The 23269-nt window shown below is 41.3% G+C and overlaps 1 protein-coding gene across 1 annotated transcript in view; it reads left to right on the forward strand.

Moving 5' to 3' along the window:
- nek3 (NIMA related kinase 3) overlaps positions 1-23269 on the forward strand; it is a 42254-nt gene that overhangs the window by 1582 nt on the left and 17403 nt on the right. Inside the window, exons 2-7 of the mRNA XM_079515089.1 lie at positions 24-117; positions 463-560; positions 2469-2552; positions 3441-3508; positions 3988-4074; positions 4398-4452. Of these exons, the coding sequence (XP_079371215.1) occupies positions 24-117; positions 463-560; positions 2469-2552; positions 3441-3508; positions 3988-4074; positions 4398-4452 (486 nt within the window). The remainder of the gene's footprint in view (positions 1-23; positions 118-462; positions 561-2468; positions 2553-3440; positions 3509-3987; positions 4075-4397; positions 4453-23269) is intronic.

Consider the following 23269-nt stretch of genomic DNA (forward strand, 5'->3'; position numbering starts at 1 on the left):
CAGCCTTTGTTGCATTTTGACAGAACCAGTCCAAACGGGGGAACTCATGGAGAGAAGCTGCACTGTTGTCCCGGATGAAGCATCCCAACATTGTTACCTTCAGGGAGGAGTTTGAAGGTATGCTGATGCAGCAGACTCTTCAAATCAGTGATGCAACTTATTGATTGTTTTCTTAGCAAATTATTTCTATAGTTTACTTTTTTACATTTTATTTTAAAGCTTTTACTGTATATATCAAGAAGTCGATTAACCACTTAAGCGTTATTTCATACTTAAATAGTTAAAAGAAGAAGAAAATCAGATCGTGTATTTGAACTATTAAAAAAATAATAATAATAATTTTAATACATTTATTTATCATCGATTAAATCAATCAGTTCAGTTAACTGTTGCTCATTTTTAATTAAAATATAATATTTGGGGTGTTTAGACGTGTTGACTTTAGACATTGTGTTTGTTCAGCTGATGGACACCTGTGCATAGTGATGGAGTACTGCAGTGCTGGAGATCTGCTCCAGAGGATCCGGCAGCAGAAAGACGCACTCTTCTCTGTGGACCACGTAGGTGTTCTATAATAATCCAGTGGTTCCCAAACTTTTCAGGTCGAGACCCAAAAGAGAGATTACAAGAAGCATACAACGCGTTGCGAGCTTGTAGATTTGTGCGGTGCCTAACTGCTCCAATGACTGGCCGTGTGTGTACTGTGTCTGTGTATGTCTGTCTGTCTGTCTGGAGTACAAACAGCTGCAATACCGCTGAGTGACCTAAAGTGGCACTGTTGAGCCCTCACACTGAACACTATAACTATAACTGTAGCCTGCACCGCTCGGTTTTATTCCTGGAATTTATTCGATTTTTTGTTGGATGGTTTTTAAAATGTATGCGTTTTTAATAATTAAAAAAGAATGATGGAAAAGAAAATGGGATTTTTTACTTGTGACCCATACAAATTGGTCTGTGACCAACAAATGAGTCACGACCCATTGTTATTTGTTTGGGAACCCGTGATGTAGATAGGCAGATGTTATAGCGCAGTAGGCATTATGTACTGTACGTACAGATGCTCACTGACATGCACAGACTACCAACAGTGGAGATGATGCGAGGCTGATATGCACCCAGTCTGCAAAACTGCTCGCTGCTCCAACAGTTTCACTGTGAAACGGAGGCAGTTTTGCTCATGTTGTTTGTGCAGTAAAATTGTCAGAGCAGCAAGCTGTTGTATGGACTTCTTCCCTTTGATGTGTATTCTGTCCTGCATCAGCGCTAAAATGGATATCGCTGCTGTCGGGCAGAAACCTCATATCTCCATATTTCAACTTTTAGTTTTGTTTTGAGTGGTGCAACCACTCCAAGGAACAGCAATGTCCGTGTTAACCTATGTATGTGACTATGTTACTATGAGTACCAGTAGGGGCAAAAGTGGCGCTGTTGTGCCAGAAACAGAGAGAGAGATAGTGCTGCACTGTTGCCTGCTAATGAGAGAGAGAGAGAGAGGGGGAGAGGGGAGTTGCACCACTCAGTTCACACGGGTGTGATTTTTCTTTGTACCCTACTTCATCATACAGGTGTGTCAAACAAAAAGTAGTGAAAATAGCAGATCTACAGTATTTCTTTATGATCAGTACTTTATTTGGATTTTTTACAAATAAACAGAAAAAACAAACGCAAGCAACAACAGAATACGTATGCATGGACATTATATATGAGCACAAAAACATAATATAAAACAAGGATAGACAAGATAAACAAATAAAAATAAAAATAAATGTATAAAAAGTAAATAAAAGTTTAAATTAGTTTACACAACCAAACATGCAGCATCATCAACCGTATCATATGTATACTAAGACAGTAAAGAATCAAAAGGGCATTGCCTGACCATGGATCACATCAAGGACCTGCAACATGACTGAGGAACACGATCCACTTCGAATCATATTTATCCAACTGATTATTCATCTTAAAGGATAACCTCTCCAAAGCAGCCACAATACCAAGCTGAGTGAACCATACATGTGTTGGAGGCAAAACCTCAGACTTCCATTCCTTAACAATGATTTTCATGCCCACCATTAATGCTGTATGAATCCAGTCAGCTACAGGTAGAGGTGCGGGGAGGTGTTTTAATGGCGATGGATCACCCAGAATAAACAGAGCAAGTGTATAAGGAATATCCTGGTTTGTGATTTGCATTAGATCTACAGTATTTCTTAGATTAGAAGTAGGGCATTCATTTCGCCAAAAAACATAAAAATTTGGAGATACAAGGTTTCTGCCCAACAGTGACGATATGGATCAATGTGTACATTCAATCTGCAATGAATAAAGTGAGCTATATGCAATGAATCGACGGAGGAACATTTACAGCAGCCAAAGCGTCAGCTAAATGAGCTAAAATGTGATTTGTTGGTTTTGACTCATTTTATTTATTTGAGGTTTGCTATCCCCCCCCCCCCCCCCCCCAGGTTCTGAGATGGTTTGCTCAAATGTGTGCAGGCACAAAGCACGTCCATGATAAAAAGGTTCTGCACAGAGATCTGAAATCCAAGGTAAACTTACAATCTTGTCAGTTGTCAGAACTTGTCACACAAATAAAGTCAATTCATCCACTGTTACGTTCTTAGTCTACGCATGATTCATGATAACTACTTTTTATATATGTGATGTATGCCATGCTTTTGTTATTGCTTAATGTAAATCGCTCTGGATTAAGAGCGTCTGCTAAATGCCTAAATTGTAAATTGTAATTTGACATGCAGGCTTCACATTATGCTTCCCAGGACATGCAAATAAAATAAATAAATAAATAACCGTTTATTAACAATAAATGAATTGATGTATGTTTATGTGAAGTCACTTAAACCCTACACCTACAGTATATACTTCGTTGATAGGGGTTCCCGAGGTGTCTATCCTTTGCTCCCTCCTTTTTGACCACTATTACTGACTAAATCATGGCTTGTAGATCGGCTATTTTCGCAGAATGTTTGCTTATTACATTTCCACAATAGGGTTCAACAGGTTAATTTGTTTCTCAAGGGTAAACGCTACACAAACCACATTTTCATTTGTTGCCAAATCCTCCATATAATTTATATACAACACATAGTGGAAGATTTCTATTTTCTATTTGCAGCATTGTTGTTTTTATATAATAACAATATGAGAAAGAATCCTCTTGATGTTTGTACCCTCAGAGCCATAACAGTAAGCAGCAGATATTTTGGCACACTGTGTGCAGTGAGTTGACAGAATCCCATCAGTATGTGCTCAACACAACACGACAGAACAAGCAATGATAGAATTGCTGATGGAGATAAAGTTGCATTATCTCAACTTGGACACAATATCATCATTGTTCCACGGCTGGCTGGCCTTCTTTTATACTGTATCGCCACATTTAGTCATCATTTCTTGTCTTGTATTCCTTTCCCCAGAACATTTTCCTGACGGCTAATGGAACGATTAAACTCGGAGACTTTGGCTCAGCGTGTGTTCTGAATATGTAAAAAATCACCCCTTGAATCCTGTTAGAAAATCTGCCAAGTAATGTCAAGAATAAATAAACATCACCAAGAAAAATAAGCATCCTTTCCCCCCCCATTATATATTATGTAGATGTATGTTTTTGGTTCACGTTATGTGATTTTATTGCATTTATATGTCAAAGGCCCCAAATTGTATTTAGCTGTGGACCCAACCCCCTCCCATATGAGAAGAAAATTGCTGATCTACAAGCTCACAACGTGTCGCATCGTGACGTGTAGATCAGTTATTTTCAAAGAACCTGAAAATAAAAGGGGCCTGAACAATTTAAACTGTTCCTCGTTTTGCTGTGGACCCCCTGTAACCCCCTCAAGGCCCCCTAGAGGTCCCCAGGCCCCACTTAGAGAACCACTGCTTCATAGTATCTCTAAACAAGAAATATTACACCTTTGTTATTATATAGACATTCTTAGTTTTTCTTAATGTGTGCTTTTTCAGCTCAAGGGCCTATGCTAATACATATGTGGGAACGCCATATTATGTCTCTCCAGAGATCTGGGACAATAAGCCATACAACAATAAGAGGTATGATCATGTTGCTTTGGCTAATTGCTTGGTTTGGGTAAATGTGTATTCATTCATCTGTGTAGATATCATAACCATAATTGCTCGACTCGCCACTCGTGTCACATGACACCACTGTTCATTATAACATTGCTGTTGTCGTGGCAGACACCTCTTATCTCCATATTCTAACTGTTTGCGTTTCTTCCTACTTGATCATACTATCCATGTCCAAAGTAACAGTTTTGGACATATGAGGTTTCCACCCAACAGAGACGATATAAGGTACATGTGTAGTGAATGACTAACCTTGCTGTGTTCTCTCTGTGTGTTGTGTTGTGTAGTGATGTGTGGTCTCTGGGCTGTGTCCTCTACGAGCTCTGCACCCTGCGCCACCCGGTACTCTTCCCCTTCTACCCTCCACAACACGCCCTGGGCCGCCAATGCAGGCCCCTCTCCAAATATTGTCAATGAATCATTGTATGCGAGGCGTTTTGACAAGACATCTCCCTGCGCAGTGAGAGATACTGTGAGCTGTTGTTGTGAAATGACAGAGGGAGGACGGTGTGCTCAGCTGAGATGAATTATCTCACTGTGTGTGTGCTTGTTTTTTTTGTGTGTTTTTGTCTTTTTTTCTTTGTCTTTTGCACGGATGTTAGGGCCGGGCCACGTCAAGAAAAACCTTGTTATGTGTGTGCTGCTGCAGCAGCACATTTTTATACACAGGCTTCACGGGAAGAACATAGGTGTGAAATATCTTTAAAAAACGGGGTCGTATAATAATCGGGAACTAGACAATTTGACATTTTTGTCAAAAAACACTTTTTCCACAAATGAGTCTTTAAAAATGGAGGTCGTGTTATAATCTGAGTCGTTGGAAATACTGAGATAAAGTAACCTTACACCACTGTAAGGGAGTAATAGGAGAAGGGATGACATTGGAATTTGTACTAGTATGAACAGATTTCCAAACAGATGAGTTTGTGTGTCCAAAAGATCCTTCAAAAAGTTTACATAAGCACACACATCCAAATGAACAAACCAGGTGCTGGACAGAAGAACATGTATTTTTGTCTCCACCAGGCCGAAGGCATGGGGAGAGAGTATGTTTTGCACTCCGTCCGTCCGTCCGTGTGTCCGTGTGTCCGTCCGTCCGTGTGTCCGTCTGTGAACAGCTAATCTCCGGCACCGTTAACCCGGTCGATGCCAAATTTTGCACACACACTCCCTGGATGCCAATGATGAACCTCTGCCCCAACATTTCCAGATCGGCTTGTTATAGCGCCACCAGGAGGCCGCTTTGTGCAAAACACGTTTTTGGACAGTACACCTACAGATTTTGTCCAAACATCACGCAAATTGGTACACAGTCTCTCTACAGCCATTCAACGAAACAGGTCTTTCAGATTTCTCAGACTCCATCCTGATTGGCTAAGATTGGCTTCCAAAGTTCGCAGGAGTGCTCAGTTTCAAACAAAATGCTGCAAATCATGAACACATCGTGTGATTTCCGTGAAATTGTGCACGCACATTCCCACTAGGCAGAGGAAGAAATGCCACGTGAACATTTTCAACTCGGCCTCATGGTGGCGCTATAACTGGCCGAAAAGTGTTTTTACCTCTAACTGCACGGATCTGTGGATAACTTTGTATGCCAACTCCCTAGAGGCCAAGGAAAAACCTTTGCCTGGAATTTTTCACATCTGCTCTTTATAGCGCCACCAGGAGGCCGACATATGTAAAACAAATTTTCTAATATTACTCCTTCAGATTTTATCCAAATTTCACGCTAATCGGTACACATGCTCTCCATAGTCAAGGATCAAGATTGGTTTGTTTGATTTCTCATAATCCACCCTCATTGGCTACGATTGGCTTCTAAACTTTTCAGGAGTAGCCCGCTTTGTACCTGTTTTGTACAAATCGCCACAACTACTCAACGCAGCGTCCGATTGTGGTGAAACTGTGCATGCATATTCCCACTAGGCTTTGGAAGAAATGCCACTTGACAGTTTTCAAATCAGCCTCATGGTGGCGCTACAACAGGCCAAGCATCACACACACACTCCTATCCTCCTGGTGGAGACCTGTGCCCAGAAGGGCACTTTTTCTAGTACTGTAAATGGATTGCAGCTGCAGCTGCACAACAGTTGTGGATAACTTGTTTCATCGGCTATATAGACTATAGCCTACACGTTTAGGTTGCTTATCTTATGCAATGAATATAAATATATAAGAATAGATGAAGCGTATGCATGGATCGAAATCGAATAGCCTGCAGGGACCCGGGAGCTATATATAAAAGTTTAGTCTACTACGCTACTCGTAGTCCACGTGTGTGTGTGTGTGTGTGTGTGTGTGTCTTGCATCCATACAGTAGCGATCCAGATATCAAAATGATCGGATCGCCCCGATCAACTCGGGAGGATTCAGACTTCATAAGGGATCTTTGAACACACTACACAATTATTAATCGGACGGGTCGGGTAGTAGTAAATTGGGACCTTATCCTCTCCCTCTCTCTATCCACCATCCCATGCACCGTTCACTCCACGGCCTCCCCATCGTTTTTTATTTTATTTTCCAACTGTTCAAAAGCGATATAATGCGAGTTCAATGCTTTCTAATTAAAAACCTTTTCCGCAAGTGTTTCCATACACTATTTGCGCATTTCCCTTTTTTCGAAAAAGCCTAAATCCGCAACCTCCAAGCGAAAAAGTGTTTTTGCGAAAAATGGAGACTTATTCGCATATTGATGTGTTTCCATCCAGGAGATTTTGCGCAAGAGCCTTAATGCGCATAAAAACGGCTTTATGGAAACGCACCTAGTGTCTGTCTGTCTGTCTGCCTGCCTGCCTGTCTGTCTGTCCAGTACATAAAGGAAACAAATCAGTTTCGACAAAATTGGATTGTTTTGTTTCTCAACTGATTCTGACAGGGCCTTAGGTCTACTAGCCAGGGTGATTCTGACAGGACATTAGGTCTGCCAGCCAGGGTGATTCTGACAGGACATTAGGTCTACTAGCCAGGGTGATTCTGACAGGACATTAGGTCTACTAGCCAGGGTGATTCTGACAGGACATTAGGTCTACTAGCCAGGGTGATTCTGACAGGACATTAGATCTACTAGCCAGGGTGATTCTGACAGGACATTAGGTCTACTAGCCAGGGTGATTCTGACAGGACATTAGGTCTACTAGCCAGGGTGATTCTGACAGGACATTAGGTCTACTAGCCAGGGTGATTCTGACAGGACATTAGGTCTACTAGCCAGGGTGATTCTGACAGGACATTAGGTCTACTAGCCAGGGTGGTTCTGACAGGACATTAGGTCTACTAGCCAGGGTGATTCTGACAGGACATTAGGTCTACTAGCCAGGGTGGTTCTGACAGGACATTAGGTCTACTAGCCAGGGTGGTTCTGACAGGACATTAGGTCTACTAGCCAGGGTGGTTCTGACAGGACATTAGGTCTACTAGCCAGGATTAAAAAAATCTACCATAATCTGCTCACTGCTAATACCCTAAATTTGCCTTAATCCAATATGCCACCATTGATAACCTATTATAAGGCAATATTTTCTAAATTTCATTATGCTTTATGTATCATGTGACATGTCAAACTAGGGGTTATTCTGGATTCTGAATCCATTCCAAGCATTAGTTTTGCATGAAAAACACTCCTTGGGCTAAATTCGGCCATAGCCACTTGGGTGCAGTAGTTGTTTAGACTCTAAACATTCAGTTAGTTGCATAGCAACAATCTTTTCTAATATTTTTGAGACAACAGGAAGAATGGCAATAGGTCTATAATTGCTAGCCAAGTCCTTCTCTCCTAACTCCTTCTCTCCTGACTTAGGGTTAGGGTTAGTCCTTCTCTCCTGACTCCTTCTCTCCTGACTAAAGGTGGCCTTACACTAGCCGATAATCGGGCATTTTTTGACGCTCGGGGGGTGCCCGACTCAATCGATCTGCTCGGGGCCGCTCAAAGCGCGATCGGGATCGGCCCGATCAACATCAAGCATGTTTGATATTTGCTCTGCCCCGCTCCGATTATCCTGTAGTGTGTGGCGCTATCAGATTTCAGATTGAAAAGAATCGGCTAGTGTAAGGCCACCTTTAGGGTTAGGGTTAGTCCTTCTCTCCTGACTCCTTCTCTCCTGACTTAGGGTTAGGGTTAGTCCTTCTCTCCTGACTTAGGGTTAGTCCTTCTCGCCTGACTCGGGGCAATAATGGCCGTTTTCCAGCTCTCTGGGAACCTATTTGTTTTTATTGATAAATTAAATATATAAGTAGGTGATAGGCTCTAGCAAGCAGGTCTGATATTTTTTTTAATGTCCTGTCAGAATCAGTTGAGAAACAAAATAATCCAATTTTGTCCAACCTCTGGCATTTATTCACCCGACTATGACAGTTAGTCTGTCAACATGTGATGAATCACTGCTTCTGTAACAAACTGTCCTGAAAAAACACCTTTCAGAATGAAAACTAAAGTGTGTAAATATAGATATTTATCCTCTTGAAGTGAGAGCTGAGACACTGCAGACACAGCTGAGACACTGCAGACACAGCTGAGACACTGCAGACACAGCTGCAATTCACTGACCCTGTAAAACCAGCCTCTATATCTCTACTGTATTCTATACTGGATTCTTTATTGCATAGAAGTGTAAAATCTGTATGTCTGTAAATGTTCTGATTTTTGAAAATGGAGGACCCTGATGTAAACAGGTCTTTGCTGCTTTTTCTGTTTTTTCCTCCTAACAGATGTTGTATTGACCTGAACTATCGTTGAACGGAACCCATTGAACAAACTGTTAATGCAATTATCAATCAATCAATCAATTGAACGTGACAGACAAAAAAGCGACTCAAACACTTATTCCATGTAAGGAGATCTGAGATCTCAATTTATTACCTCATAGGATCAATGATTATTTTGTATTAATGATCACAGGTTATAATCGTCCAGGGACGTGCTGTGCTGACCATTGAAATGGAACGGTGGTTTTTAGGCCTGTGTAATTCGTCCGCCCACGACTTTCCCAGACTGAATTAGAGGCCAAATCACTTATAATCGGGGTCGCCCACTGGTCCCTGGCGGTCATACTTCTTATCAGTGAGGACGTTGTTGATCCATTTTCTGAAGTGACACACATCTGAGGCCCCAGCGTCAGCTGTACAAAGTCCAGGACCGCTCATGACGTGTACTCCATAGATCACATCACCCACTACCACTCCTCCACCAGAGTCTCCCTGTGGGAAGAGACACAGCGTGTGTGTGTGTGTGTGTGTGTGTGTGTGTGTAGAGATTGGAATGAAAAGAAAAGGGGGGGAGGATCAGACATTATGTTTAAATTATGCACGAAGAATCACTCAACACTAAGGAACACCTGTTGGTTTGAAACATGTGACAGCTAAATAAAGTAATTGCTGCTTATTTCCTAACTTATTGTTATTATTGAGGTTGGTTTCTAGTACGGTGGAAGATTCTGTAGTTCTGACTGCAATGGGGAGTTCATTCCATAGTTTAGATTGGGAGTGAGTCTGTAGTTCTGACTGCAATGGGAAGTTCATTCCATAGTTTAGATTGGGAGTGAGTCTGTAGTTCTGACTGCAATGGGAAGTTCATTCCATAGTTGGATTGGGAGTGAGTCTGTAGTTCTGACTGCAATGGGGAGTTCATTCCATAGTTTAGATTGGGAGTGAGTCTGTAGTTCTGACTGCAATGGGGAGTTAATTCCATAGTTTAGATTGGGAGTGAGTCTGTAGTTCTCACTGCAATGGGAAGTTCATTCCATAGTTAGATTGGGAGTGAGTCTGTAGTTCTGACTGCAATGGGGAGTTCATTCCATAGTTTAGATTGGGAGTGAGTCTGTAGTTCTGACTGTAATGGGAAGTTCATTCCATAGTTAGATTGGGAGTGAGTCTAGTTCTGACTGCAATGGGGAGTTCATTCCATAGTTTAGATTGGGAGTGAGTCTGTAGTTCTGACTGCAATGGGAAGTTCATTCCATAGTTTAGATTGGGAGTGAGTCTGTAGTTCTGACTGCAATGGGGAGTTCATTCCATAGTTTAGATTGGGAGTGAGTCTGTAGTTCTGACTGCAATGGGAAGTTCATTCCATAATTTTGGAGCAAGAAGGGAGAAGAGTCTGGGACTTTTGTTTAATCCACGTTAATCCCAATTGATTATCATCACGTTAGCAATCAATCATAGGGTACAGAGCCAGGCTGACGGTTAGCTCAACCGTCTGGGCCTCTAGAGGCTGCTGAGCCAGGCTGACGGCGTGCCGCGGGTTCGACTCCCGAGCCCAACGACCTTTGCCGCATGAAACTCCCTGTCTCTCTTCCCCTTTCCTGTCTGATAGTGTACCCTATCAATAAAGGCAAAAAAAAAATATATATATATATATAATTATATATATATATATAAAATATTGGTTTTTTTTTACGTAGGAATTTAAAATGGGAGTCGTGACCCATCAAAATTGGTCCGTGACCCACAAATGGGTCCCGACAACAAACTCACGCCACAGGTATCCACATTAGCTCTTGCATAGCAGAAAGAGTTGTCCGTGTTCTTGGGGTAGCGCCAGGTGGTGCATGCTTTCACATCCATGTCGGCACAATGCAGGTCGGGAGGGGCAGATCCGCCTTGGTGTTTGGGAAGGAAAGACATTCATTACATTCTGTATTAATATGTGACTCCTTTTTGGGTCTAGATCTCAGAAAACATTACAATTTGCAATTACAATTTAGGCCTATATCAGACGCTCTAATTCCAGAGTGATTTACAGTAAGCAAGAACAACACATGGTGATACATCACATACATAGAAATAGTCATCAAGGATCATATGTAACAGTGTAATATCTATATAATGAAACTATAGAGTGCTATCTCTGCATAAAGTGCTATTTAAGTTACATATATGCATACTCGCATAGCAGAGCATCGCAGCACTATTAGGTGCAAGAATATGAATTATCCTGTTGGACATCATGGAATCCAACCACCCTGTCTCTTCTCTTCATTATATTGGCATAGAAAAAGTCTCAGTGCCCAGAAGAGGGAGACAAAACGACAAGTTGTTGTTAAAACGCAAGGCTTTCTGGATTCAGTCTCTAAAAACATAATGTCCCCATTTGGCCTAAATGTATTGTAGACTTTGATCTCAAGCCTTTTTTATAAAAATAAATAATTCAAAAAAATGTTTTTGTACAAATACTTTTTTAACCCTATTATTGTTCCCTCCCCTTTCTGGTCCACAGAGGCTTATATTCAGTTTACTTTAGGGGACTTGTGTTAAATACAGGACATGGAAATGTATCTCTATTTTTTATTATATATTTGTGATGGATTGAACTGTATTGAACTGTTTTGTATTGTATATTTGATATTTACTGTGTGGTTCCATCTCTATTTGATATTTACTGTGTGGTTCCATCTTTATTTGATATTTACGGTGTGGTTCCATCTCTATTTGATATTTACTGTGTGGTTCCATCTCTATCTGATCTATCTGTATCGCCATCTCTATTTGATATTCCTAAACTGTAATGTATAGACAATATCTTGGATATATTTATTTGTCTTAGTGACAAGGAATTAACCTTCCAGTCTCATCAGTTATTCATGAGGCATAACTCCTCCCTAATGAGGCATAACTCCTAAATAACCCAGGAATGTGAGACAGCTGATCCTGATTGCCCGCAACACTATCAGTATGTGATTGGTTGAATGTTTAGCCCTGGCTCTATATATATATAAATGTTTTTCCATATACCCTGAAGAAGGCAGTTGTACTGCCGAAACCTTGGTTCCTACTCTGCATCCTAATAAATAATCGGCACTTTGGCTATCAGGGAGCGGAGAAGGGGGAGGGGCAGCGACGGGAGCCAATGGAGGGAGAGGAGAAGGGGAGGGGCAGCGACGGGAGCCAATGGAGGGAGCGGAGAAGGGGGAGGGGCAGCGACCGGGAGCCAATGGAGGGAGCGAAGAAGGGGGAGGGGCAGCGACCGGGAGCCAATGGAGGGAGCGGAGAAGGGGGAGGGGCAGCGACCGGGAGCCAATGGAGGGAGCGAAGAAGGGGAAGGGGCAGCGACCGGGAGCCAATGGAGGGAGAGGAGAAGGGGGAGGGGCAGCGACCGGGAGCCAATGGAGAGAGCGGAGAAGGGGGAGGGGCAGCGACCGGGAGCCAATGGAGGGAGCGGTGAAGGGGGAGGGGCAGCGACCGGGAGCCAATGGAGGGAGCGGAGAAGGGGGACCTGAAGTGAACTCATGATGATGTGAATAAACTCACCTTTAATCAATCTCCCGGTGTTACAATCCACCATGAACGGTCCAAACCCTGCGACTTTAATCACCACATTGTTGTTCGGCCTCATACATCCTTTTGGTGGCAGCCGGATGATGGGTAAAGTATTCGGTGTCGGTGCATCTCGATTTAGCCTCACGAGCATGATGTCACGGCATTTTCCATCATGGGTTCCATCATGGAAAACAAACTGTTGATTTTCAGGAATCTCTTGGCGTAGTACGTCTGCTGCTACGGTTGCTCTGACTGCTGCCGTTATGCCGTGCTCTCCCAGTAGCAAGATGAGCTGCCTGCAGGGAGAGAGGAGATAGGATGTTGTAGTCTGGATTACACATGACTTCAATGTGCATTTATAGTGTTGTAGTGTGGATTACACATGACTTCAATGTGCATTTATAATGTTGTAGTGTGGATTACACATGACTTCAATGTGCATTTATAATGTTGTAGTGTGGATTACACATGACTTCAATGTGCATTTATAATGTTGTAGTGTGGATTACACATGACTTCAATGTGCATTTATAGTGTTGTAGTCTGGATTACACATGACTTCAATGTGCATTTATAGTGTTGTAGTGTGGATTACACATGACTTCAATGTGCATTTATAGTCAGTGTTGGGTAACTAACACTACGTAACTTAATATATTACGTAATATATTACCGGAATACGGTAACTTGTAATATAATACATTACTTAACAAAAAAAATGTAATATATTCTAAAAATCTTTCTGTATTACTGCATTACTTTCTGTATTACTTTCTGTCTGTCTGTCTCGTTGCCCGTGGCTCTGTCTTGTGACATTATGTGACAACTGCAGAAGTTAAAGAATTACGTATTCCGCTCCCCACTAATAGTTCTCAGGTCTGGTGTTTGTCCTCTTTTTTTCTCAGTCGTGTTTTCAAATGGATTTGGCTAGGTGGCCGTTTGGCCTCGCCTTATTGTAGATACGCCACTGGTCTACGTAATGTATAATTTATAATTATACTAAATATTTAATTGTTCGATTTGAGCATTTAAAAAAAGTAATATGTAATAGTAATATTAATATATTACTCTTGCTCAGACAGTAATATGTAATACAATATATTACTTGACAAAATAAGGTAATAAGTAATAAGAAATATATTCCAAATATAAAGTAATATACCCAACACTGTTTATAGTGTTGTAGTCTGGATTACACATGACTTAAATGTGCATTTATAGTGTTGTAGTGTGGATTACACATGACTTCAATGTGCATTTATAATGTTGTAGTGTGGATTACACATGACTTCAATGTGCATTTATAGTGTTGTAGTCTGGATTACACATGACTTCAATGTGCATTTATAGTGTTGTAGTGTGGATTACACATGACTTCAATGTGCATTTATAGTGTTGTAGTCTGGATTACACATGACTTCAATGTGCATTTATAGTGTTATATTCTGGATTACACATGACTTCAATGTGCATTTATGGTAGAGAGAAAGGCCTCGGGTCAGAGTTCATAACTAGAGGGATCAGCCATAATGTATTAAAAAATATATTATATTATTAACAAAATCATAATCATATAAATAATTGTTTATACAAAACAATTTTTTATCAGCTTAAGTTTGCCCGTCCCTCCGAGTCCGGACACTGGACAGTGCAAACACAACATTGTCATGGTTGCGTGCTTAAGCAATATTACACTCGAGTGATTATTGCCACTTCAGTGATGCTTGCGGAACTCGACTACGTCTCGTTCCTGACCGCATCACTGTCGTGGCGATAATCACGTTAAACCACACCCTCGAGTGTAATATTGCAATTATACAACAGTTAACCCTAAAACTAAGAAAATCGCTTAAAAAACACATTTTTTTGTAGTCACTACGACCACAAAGGTCCCAAGAAACTAGCTAGCCTAGCCACCCAGTTTGCTGCGCTCTGGGAAAACAGAGCAGCTGAATTCTTTGTTTTGATTAGGTGTGGAGTGGTGCTCGTTTGAACCACGGCTAGAAGGCTGTTTCAACCAATCAGATTGCTTCCTCGAAACGACCTGTTGTATAATATGGATTAAACAAGGCTATTTTACCCTCAGTGCTAAAATGGTTAGCATTGTGATCTGTCTCTCTCTCTCACGCACACATTCCTTACGTGTCAGCACAGTGGCCAGCCGTCAACACCCAGCGTTTGTTGATAAGTGAACCTCCACAATGTAATTTATTGTTCGCATAGACTAGTTTCACATGGAACTGCCTGTCTGCCTGAGGACAGGGATTGAGTGGAAAGATTCTCTTCTCCATGTTCCTCTCTGCTGCTGCTGCTGAAATAATGAAAACATTACATTACTGCTGCTGAAATAGAAACATTACATTACATTAATGAAAGTGTCTCTCTTTCTTTGGTCCCCTGGTGGTCGTGGCCTGCAAGCCAGTATTACACTCGGATCCAATTGCAGTCTTGCACTAATGAAATGAAATGAAATGAAATCTATATTTACCCAGGGTATCTGGGCTAAGCTCAAGAACTTGTTTCCAGCCAGGCCCTGCTCATAGAACACATTTCATCGTAGTGGTTCAATGCCTTGTTCAAGGGCACTTCAGCGGTGGTAATTTTAACGTGTCGGACGGCTGATTCGAACTAGGAACCTTCCGGTATCAAGACCGCGCCGCTATCCGTTCGGCCACCGCTGCCACATGCCTGGATCCAGCCCAAAGACCCCGCCCACTCTCTGAGTGGACTGCATCTCTTGCTTCAAGAAAGCTACAGTCTGATAATCAGGCTAGTCTTGCACACGATCTTTGTGTATAAAATGATGGTTCACGTTGTATTCATTCACAGCAGGAGAGACATACCGGTACACACAAAACAATAAATCACAACGTGGTTCCCTCTCAACTCTCTCTTTCCGGCCTGTGTCAAGACTAGCCTGGACCGTAATCCGCTGGTAGGCAACTTTTTTTTGCCAACGGCTGATTCGGTCTGGTTTATTAACCAGGCTATGTCAAGACCCCACACAAGGCATTCCACTGTGAACTAGCACTGCCACCTATTGGCAGGTGGTGGAAACCATGGATGTAAACACCTATGTGACTAATATATCACAGCCAGGTATACTGTGAACACAAGACTTAATATTACTTTCTTTTTCAGACATGACATTAACTTTTCAGGTAGAATTAAACGGGTATGATGCCATTATACACAGGTATAGCCAAGCACAATCCTTGTAGGTACTACACCAGATTAAAATTGGCCTTGAAAGTTTCAAAAGGATCATCTCATACAGTCCAACACCTGCACATGTTCGGATCTGTACTAGCCTTCGCATATGCCCAAAAATGTACTTGTGTATATTTGTGTGCAAAATCTCTTGTACCTGGTTATTATCTTGTATTATTGTATTGGTTTCTGGAGGTATTTTTCATGGATTTATTATTGGCTGTTGTATAACTTGTATGTACAATGTAGCATTGTCATCAATCTGACAATTCAGTTTTTCCACAATATATTTCATTTTAAAACAGAGATCACTAGTCCGCAAGTTACCTGGTGTGTTGCACTTTGGACTAGGACTAGTTTATACTTCCTGATGTGAACTAGGACTAGTTTATACTTAATTGTACAATGTGTTGCATCTTTTATTTTAGTTTCAGTCATCTGGTGTGGGTCACTGGGGGAGACACTCATTAAATATAAATGAATCCACAAAAATAGTGTCATTTGTGTTGACCTATTTATAACATTACAACTTTGACCTCTCTGTCACATGGAACTATTTTTTGTGTAGAGTATCACTACGCCAGGAGCAACACAACACCATAGTTCCATGTGACCAGAGGTCAAAGTTGAACCAAAGTTGCTCTATATGGTAGAAATATCTCATCCATATTAATGACGCTAGTTTTTTGGATTAATTTATTTTTAATGCATGACCAGAACTACCGAATATTCACCACCAACCAATCGATTAATACGTTTGCAACCACTATATTAGTGTATTCCCTACAGCTTTTAGTCCCAAAATCTGAACCAACCCTTTAAGAAAGCAAACTTTGTACAAAACATATGTATGTACCTGCCAGCATAAAGAGTAGTAGAACCACATTAGATCCACATTAGATCCACGTTAGAACCACATTAGATCCACATTAGAACCACATTAGATCCACGTTAGAACCACATTAGATCCACGTTAGAACCACATTAGATCCACGTTAGAACCACATTAGAACCACATTAGATCCACATTAGATCCACATTAGATCCACGTTAGAACCACATTAGAACCACATTAGATCCACATTAGATCCACATTAGATCCACATTAGATCCACACTAGATCCACGTTAGAACCACATTAGATCCACGTTAGAACCACATTAGAACCACATTAGATCCACATTAGATCCACATTAGATCCACACTAGATCCACAATAGACACACATTAGAACCACATTAGATCCACATTAGATCCACATTAGAACCACATTAGATCCACATTAGATCCACATTAAATCCACACTAGATCCACATTAGACACACATTAGAACCACATTAGATACACATTAGATCCACATTAGACACACATTAGACACACATTAGACACACATTAGAACCACATTAGATCCACATTAGATCCACATTAGACACACATTAGACACACATTAGACACACATTAGAACCACATTAGATCCACACTAGATCCACATTAGACACACATTAGACACACATTATAACCAAATTAGATCCACACTAGAACCACATTAGATACACATTAGACACACATTAGATCCACATTAGAACCACATTAGACACACATTAGACACACATTAGAACCACATTAGTAAACGTACCGGTCAGCATAAAGAGTAGTAGAAGAGTGTGAGTCTTCATCGTGGCTTCCCTGAGTGACTGACGACTGCAGCTCTAATATTGAAACCCTGTACTATCTCCTTCCCTGAGTGACTGACGACTGCAGCGCTAATATTTAAACCCTGTACTATCTCCACATTCAACTCTGATGCAAATACTAGCAGTAGTCCACCAATCACATAGAAGAGAATCATCAAATACTAGCAGTAGTCGACCAATCACATAGAAGAGAATATTCAACATTTTGCACATGACTAAGGAGGGATCAAGACAGTGACGTTATGTGTGCTAATCTAACTTCATTCATTCAAATGCGTTTCCAGGTAGAACATCATCATAGCACTATCTATCTATCTACTAACCCTAACAGGCACAGGAAGATAGTAAAATATTCAGTTACTGTTTCTTTATTTCTGTTAAGTGTCTATGTTACCTGTTCAGTAGATAGATAGATCTTTATTTTATGTTATTTGAGCCTGTTAACGAGAAACAATAAATGGCTACTAAACACTGCATTTATATAGCGATTTCATCATCATCATCATCACCTTTATTTATACTCGGAAATACAGTTGAGGGCAAGCCCTTATAACAGTTTGCAGAATTACAGTACATTTCAAGCACAAACTCAATACAAAGACTGTTAACTGTGAGTGGACGACCCAATTAAGCATTACACTTGTTTACAAGAGGGTCCACCATGTTCAATTCATCAAAACATTTAGAGACGTATGTGGAATCTCTCCTTAAACAGGTCTGTGGATTATAACCTTATTTTCCTTAATATAGCATGAAGTGAGTCGCGATGTCCAGGCAAAGTCCTTCTTTTATTCAATCAAGGCATATCCCATAGTTACATCAAGTTACAAGCAGCAAGTCATCTTTCCATACAGCATTCTCAGGCCAGGCCAAGCCTGTCCTCCGTTCTCCCCACTCCAAACCAACCAACCTAACCCCCCAACCCTTCTGTGTCCCATCTCTTTATACCAAAATAACATGCAGTGGGTGTCACCTTTGTGTGTGTGTGTGTGTGTGTGTGTGTGTGTGTGTGTGTGTGTGTGTGTGTGTGTGTGTGTGTGTGTGTGTGTGTGTGTGTGTGTCAGTTAAGTCAAAGACCCCCACCTGTGACAGGCACTATAATAATAAAATGCCTAGAGTCAAACTGTAGCCTCCTGTAGTAATAAAAGATGTTGAAACAGACCCCAAAGATAACCTAGGTATTTGTACAGCTGCCGTAAGCCGACCCTAAAGATAATAACAGCAAAGATCACTTTGGTAACTTGGCTCTCCCCAATACTTCAAGTCAGGGAGTAAAACCTACAATTTGGTTTCAGCCCAAGATTGGCTTCCTGCCTGTGACTTCAGTTGATATGCAAATAGACTTCAGTTTAAGGCACTTTGTTAAGACACTGGAGAAATGGCTTACAGAAATTAAAGTTATATGTACAATTGTGACTAACCATGTAGTTATGCATATATTATGATTCATAATACACCACATATTCCCCCCTACTAATAGTCCTTAATACTATTAGTATAACATATGAATCATACATTTTGCCCAAAATATTAATTTTCCAAAACATCTTTTTTTTTTTTCCTTTTCCCCCAAAAATCCCCAAATGTTCAAATTCCCCAAATAGTCCCAACTAACCCTGAAACTGAATCCCCTTTGTAGGTACCTCTTCCCCCCTGGACACTATTCAGAAACTGAAAACAGTAATATTAACACAAAATCAGTAAAATCAGTAAAATCAAACCTAAAACAAAATGAACAAAATCAAAAGCTATGTTATTTGACATCTGTTAGACAATGACCCTATCAGTCCGAAGCTGTTTGTTGTCACACCCAGAAAAAATAAATTCAAGTGAACTGTTCCTAGGCTAATTACACCTCTGACCCCCCCCTCCCCCCTGCCAGCTGAGCAAGGGAGAGGGTGAGATAGGCTGATCCCTGTAATAAGAATAATATTCCCTTCTCCCCCCCTTCTTAGTTAGTGAGCAACTTTCATGGAATATGGACAGATGAATGGTCCTGCAGAAACCATCATCTGAGCCATATGATTCGGAAAGTCGCACACAAACTAAGAGCTAACATGTAATAGGCCTATCTCACAGCCCGTTTTTCACGCCCACTTCCGGTAAATAGTGGTGACTTTAACATGAGCATTTACACGTTTTTTTCTCTGGAGAATCTAAGTACATTTTCTAATGTAAAAATGTGACAGACCAATATTATTATGAAGCAAACAAGATGGTAAATCAGGTCGAGCAGATAGAACAAACCTTACCTTGAGAAAACAAAAGTTGTAGACTTCTTAAATAACCTCTGTTAACATGTAGCGTCTATGGAGTGACGTCACGCTATCACCACTAACCCCGAAAGGGGGCGTATTTAGGGGGGCGGGGAAATTCTGTGAGATAGGCTTATACTCATGGTGAGTTTCAATCTGTCAATTCCATCTCCATCAGTTCAACATTTCCATTTTCTGACATTAACTTATTATCCTAATGTAGGCCTATTTTAACTAACAATTAAACAACATTTGTATTACTAACTAGAATATAATTCTCATTTTTGGATTGGATTTCACTGTAATATTCAATGAAGTTATCTAAAATACTCATATGATCACTATTAACCTATCCTTTTTTTTTTTTTTTTATGACAATGAATAGAACTTGTAAAGCAAATCAAACAGTTTAGGACATAAGGACATGAGGACATGAACCCACATGGATCCCACTCTGCGTGTCGTGGATTGGTGCATGTTGTATTAACACTGTCACCTGTCTCATAGTTGCATGGAACAGGCCCTATCCCATACCGCTCATGATCCCGGCTCCATGTGATCCATGTTTCCTCTTCTCCTTAGACAGTCTTTCTTTCCCTAAACTAAACCTCAAAGTGTCAAAAGCAAAATGTCCGCCCTTCATGCCAAATGCACAAATGGGGCGACAATACATTGGGTCAGTGTCAAAAGCCATGTGCTTTCAACAGCACAGAGAGGGGCGTCTCAGAGTCTCTCGCTGTGGTCCCTGGTCACACTGTCCAGAAAAATGACCAAATGTTCCACAGTTATGGCAAACTCCTTTCATCCTACAGCTCTCTGGGCCATGCCGTGTCCGCGGCAGTACTCCCCATGGTGAAGCCCACTGATAGGATGACACCTGTTGTTGACTTGGTGATGCCCTCATTCTCCATGGCAGCACTTCTGACTGCTGCTGCTGAAAAGGTGCAACTTCTGGCTGAATCAGTCTCTCTCCTTGAATCTTTTTCATCTTTTCTGCTTGTAGTGACACTGTTCTCATTCATTTGTCGAACAAGGTCCAAAGCTCTGAGTATTTCGGACTCCTGTTTTTTCCGGAACAGGTCGACGCAGTGAACAATATGGTCTGTGTAGGTTTCCAGTGACATACTAACAAGGTCTACATTCTTCTCCAGTTCAGCTCGCATATCTGGGGACAAACCTTTTTCAAGTTTCATCCGCACAACTCTACCCTCTAGCAAATTGCGATCTGCGTCACTTCCTGTCAAGTCCGCCCATTGCTGGTAGACTCTGTCCACATAAGCTCTCGGCTGCTCTGTGGCTCCCAGCGGGTCAATGTTGATGCTATCCGAGTTCACCCTGAGCCGATAAACGTCTCTCAGAGCACGCCAGAATGCACTTCTGTGTGGCACAAAAGGATCGCTGTCATTTGCTTCATTGTCAATGTATTCTCTGAGATCTGCTCTGGTCAAGAGATCATTAAGAACATACACATTCTCCAGCTGGACAATCAACGCTTTCATGTCACCGATAGCCAACTGATTAACCTCGATTGCCAACTGTGGGTCCTTCATCAATGCATCAAACTTAGAAATCCAGTTATATCCGCCCTTCTCAAGTGGTGGCAGATGTTTCAAAACGTATGACAAGTCTGAATGATACCATGGCGTATATTTCACATTCGGACTGCTCAGCAGTGGTAGCTGAATAGCCATAGCAGTGTCAGGTGTGGTGCACTCAGTCCTCTTCTGTGGTCTGCATGGGTGCCTGTTCAAAGCCCCCCTTGAAGATTTACAACGACGGCTCTCTTTCGAATGTGTGGGAGTGCATGAATGCCTCTCACAACCACTGCTGTTCTGTTCCTCCTCTTGTTCACTTTCGTTGACGTCCTTCCTCTTCCTCTTCATTTTACTACGGGCGGTCTGTGTAGGTCTAACCTTCTTGTCAGAGTCAGAATCAGAAAGAGTCAGAATCAGAGTCAATGTTCATGTCCGCGCCAGGGCGGGCTGCCCTTCTGTAGATTTCGTCACCTCCACTGTCTCTGTGGCTGTGTGCAGCCTTGTCACTGAGATCACCGATCAACTGTTTCTCCCTCACTGAAAGTTCATTCAATCATACGCAGAAAATGTCTGTGTGCCCTCGTCGACACAGTCAATTCACTGATCAAGTCCATTTTCAGGCGCCGGACAGATCCCAGCTCCTCTTTAAAACAGTCTGCTTGTAGCCCAGGTTTTGACTGCTCAGATGTTCTCACGTCCCTGTTGTCCACCTCAGTCTGTGCTGAGTTGTTGCTGTGACCCTCAGTGTCAATGCACTGGTTGTCTGTGCTGCAATCAGCGGAAATCTTCTCATCGGGCAGTACTGACACAGGAGACAATGGTACGAACAATTTCCTGCTCATGTCCTCACTGTCAATATGACTCGTTCTCAGCTGTCGACCCATTTTCACTTGAATCTTCAATCTTCGTCTTCGACCTTCTTTACAAAACAAGTCTAAAACTGATAGTTCTTCTTGCCTTTTCCTTACTCTCTCTTTTGTCGTCTGATCTGTTCTGTACGCACACATGACAATAGTCTTCAGAATTCTAAGGACTTCTACATCGAAAGAGCCCTCTTTTGGCCATGGCCTGTCAGGCCAACGCTGATGCCATTTTTCTGAAATTCTGGAAATATTCTTAGATGAGAATTTGTTTTGCACAATGTGCACTGGAGTGGCAGCCATAACTACTAAATTGTAGATAATCTCACTCACTGTCATAAATTCTGGGTGATACACTCTGTACTCTGACTGCAGTCTCCTCTCACCTCACACAGTCACAGACACGCATACTCATTTGCATACTAGCCCCAAAGTCAACAAACTCACTCCAAGGAAAACATGCAATACTTTCTCTGTCACACCATTCACACAGGACAGTGTAACATAAAGAAATGAGAAAAACAAACTACACAGATAGTCTGTAACTCAAAAAAGAAATATAGAAATGCCTCTATATATATTTTTTAGACTAGCAACTCACTGACTTAGGGAAGGGACCCCCCTTGATCATTTCAGTGACTTGACACCAGCACGTCAAATGCACTCAATCACTTATTTACATCTAAGCAACAGGCTGTAGTTTTGTTCCTAAGGTCAACTTACTTATACAGACTATATATTTTGTATGACTAAAATAAAAACCTGTAGGCTTAACAATCCAAATTCACCTATCTAATTTTACAAAGGATAAATGAAATATCCTAAATGTGATAATTTACAATGAGAAATGTATTCTCATTTACCTCCTAAATTTAGCTTGGACCCCAAATTAAAGCCAATTTAACCTGAATTAAATCCCCAATTTAATATCTATATTACTCCCCCCTCTGAAACATGTTCCACATGCTTCAGAAACACCCAAAAGAAAAAAAGTATACCAGAAGCCAGCCCAAATTAAACCACCCAAATAAAAAGTAAAATTCTCCCCCACTACCATGCACATATACGAACATAGACTCACAGACACAAACAGACAGACAAAATCAAACAAACAAAGCACAATCATACTGTACCATGCACACACTACCGCTCAACTCATACCATGCACACACTACCGCTCAACTCCTAAACTCCCTAACAGAAGCTCACTCCTCACGTAACACTAGGCCTCAACACCAGAGTGGCAAAGCTTGTGTCCACCATCCTCCAGTCTTGGGTTCGCAAAACTCACTCCAAAAAAATGAAAAATTAAGGGAAATCCACAGATCCTTCGCAGGTCCGGTTTCTGTG

The sequence above is a fragment of the Electrona antarctica genome, assembly GCF_951216825.1.
Source record: "Electrona antarctica genome assembly, chromosome: 11".
In the NCBI taxonomy this organism is placed as follows: Eukaryota; Metazoa; Chordata; class Actinopteri; order Myctophiformes; family Myctophidae; genus Electrona; species Electrona antarctica.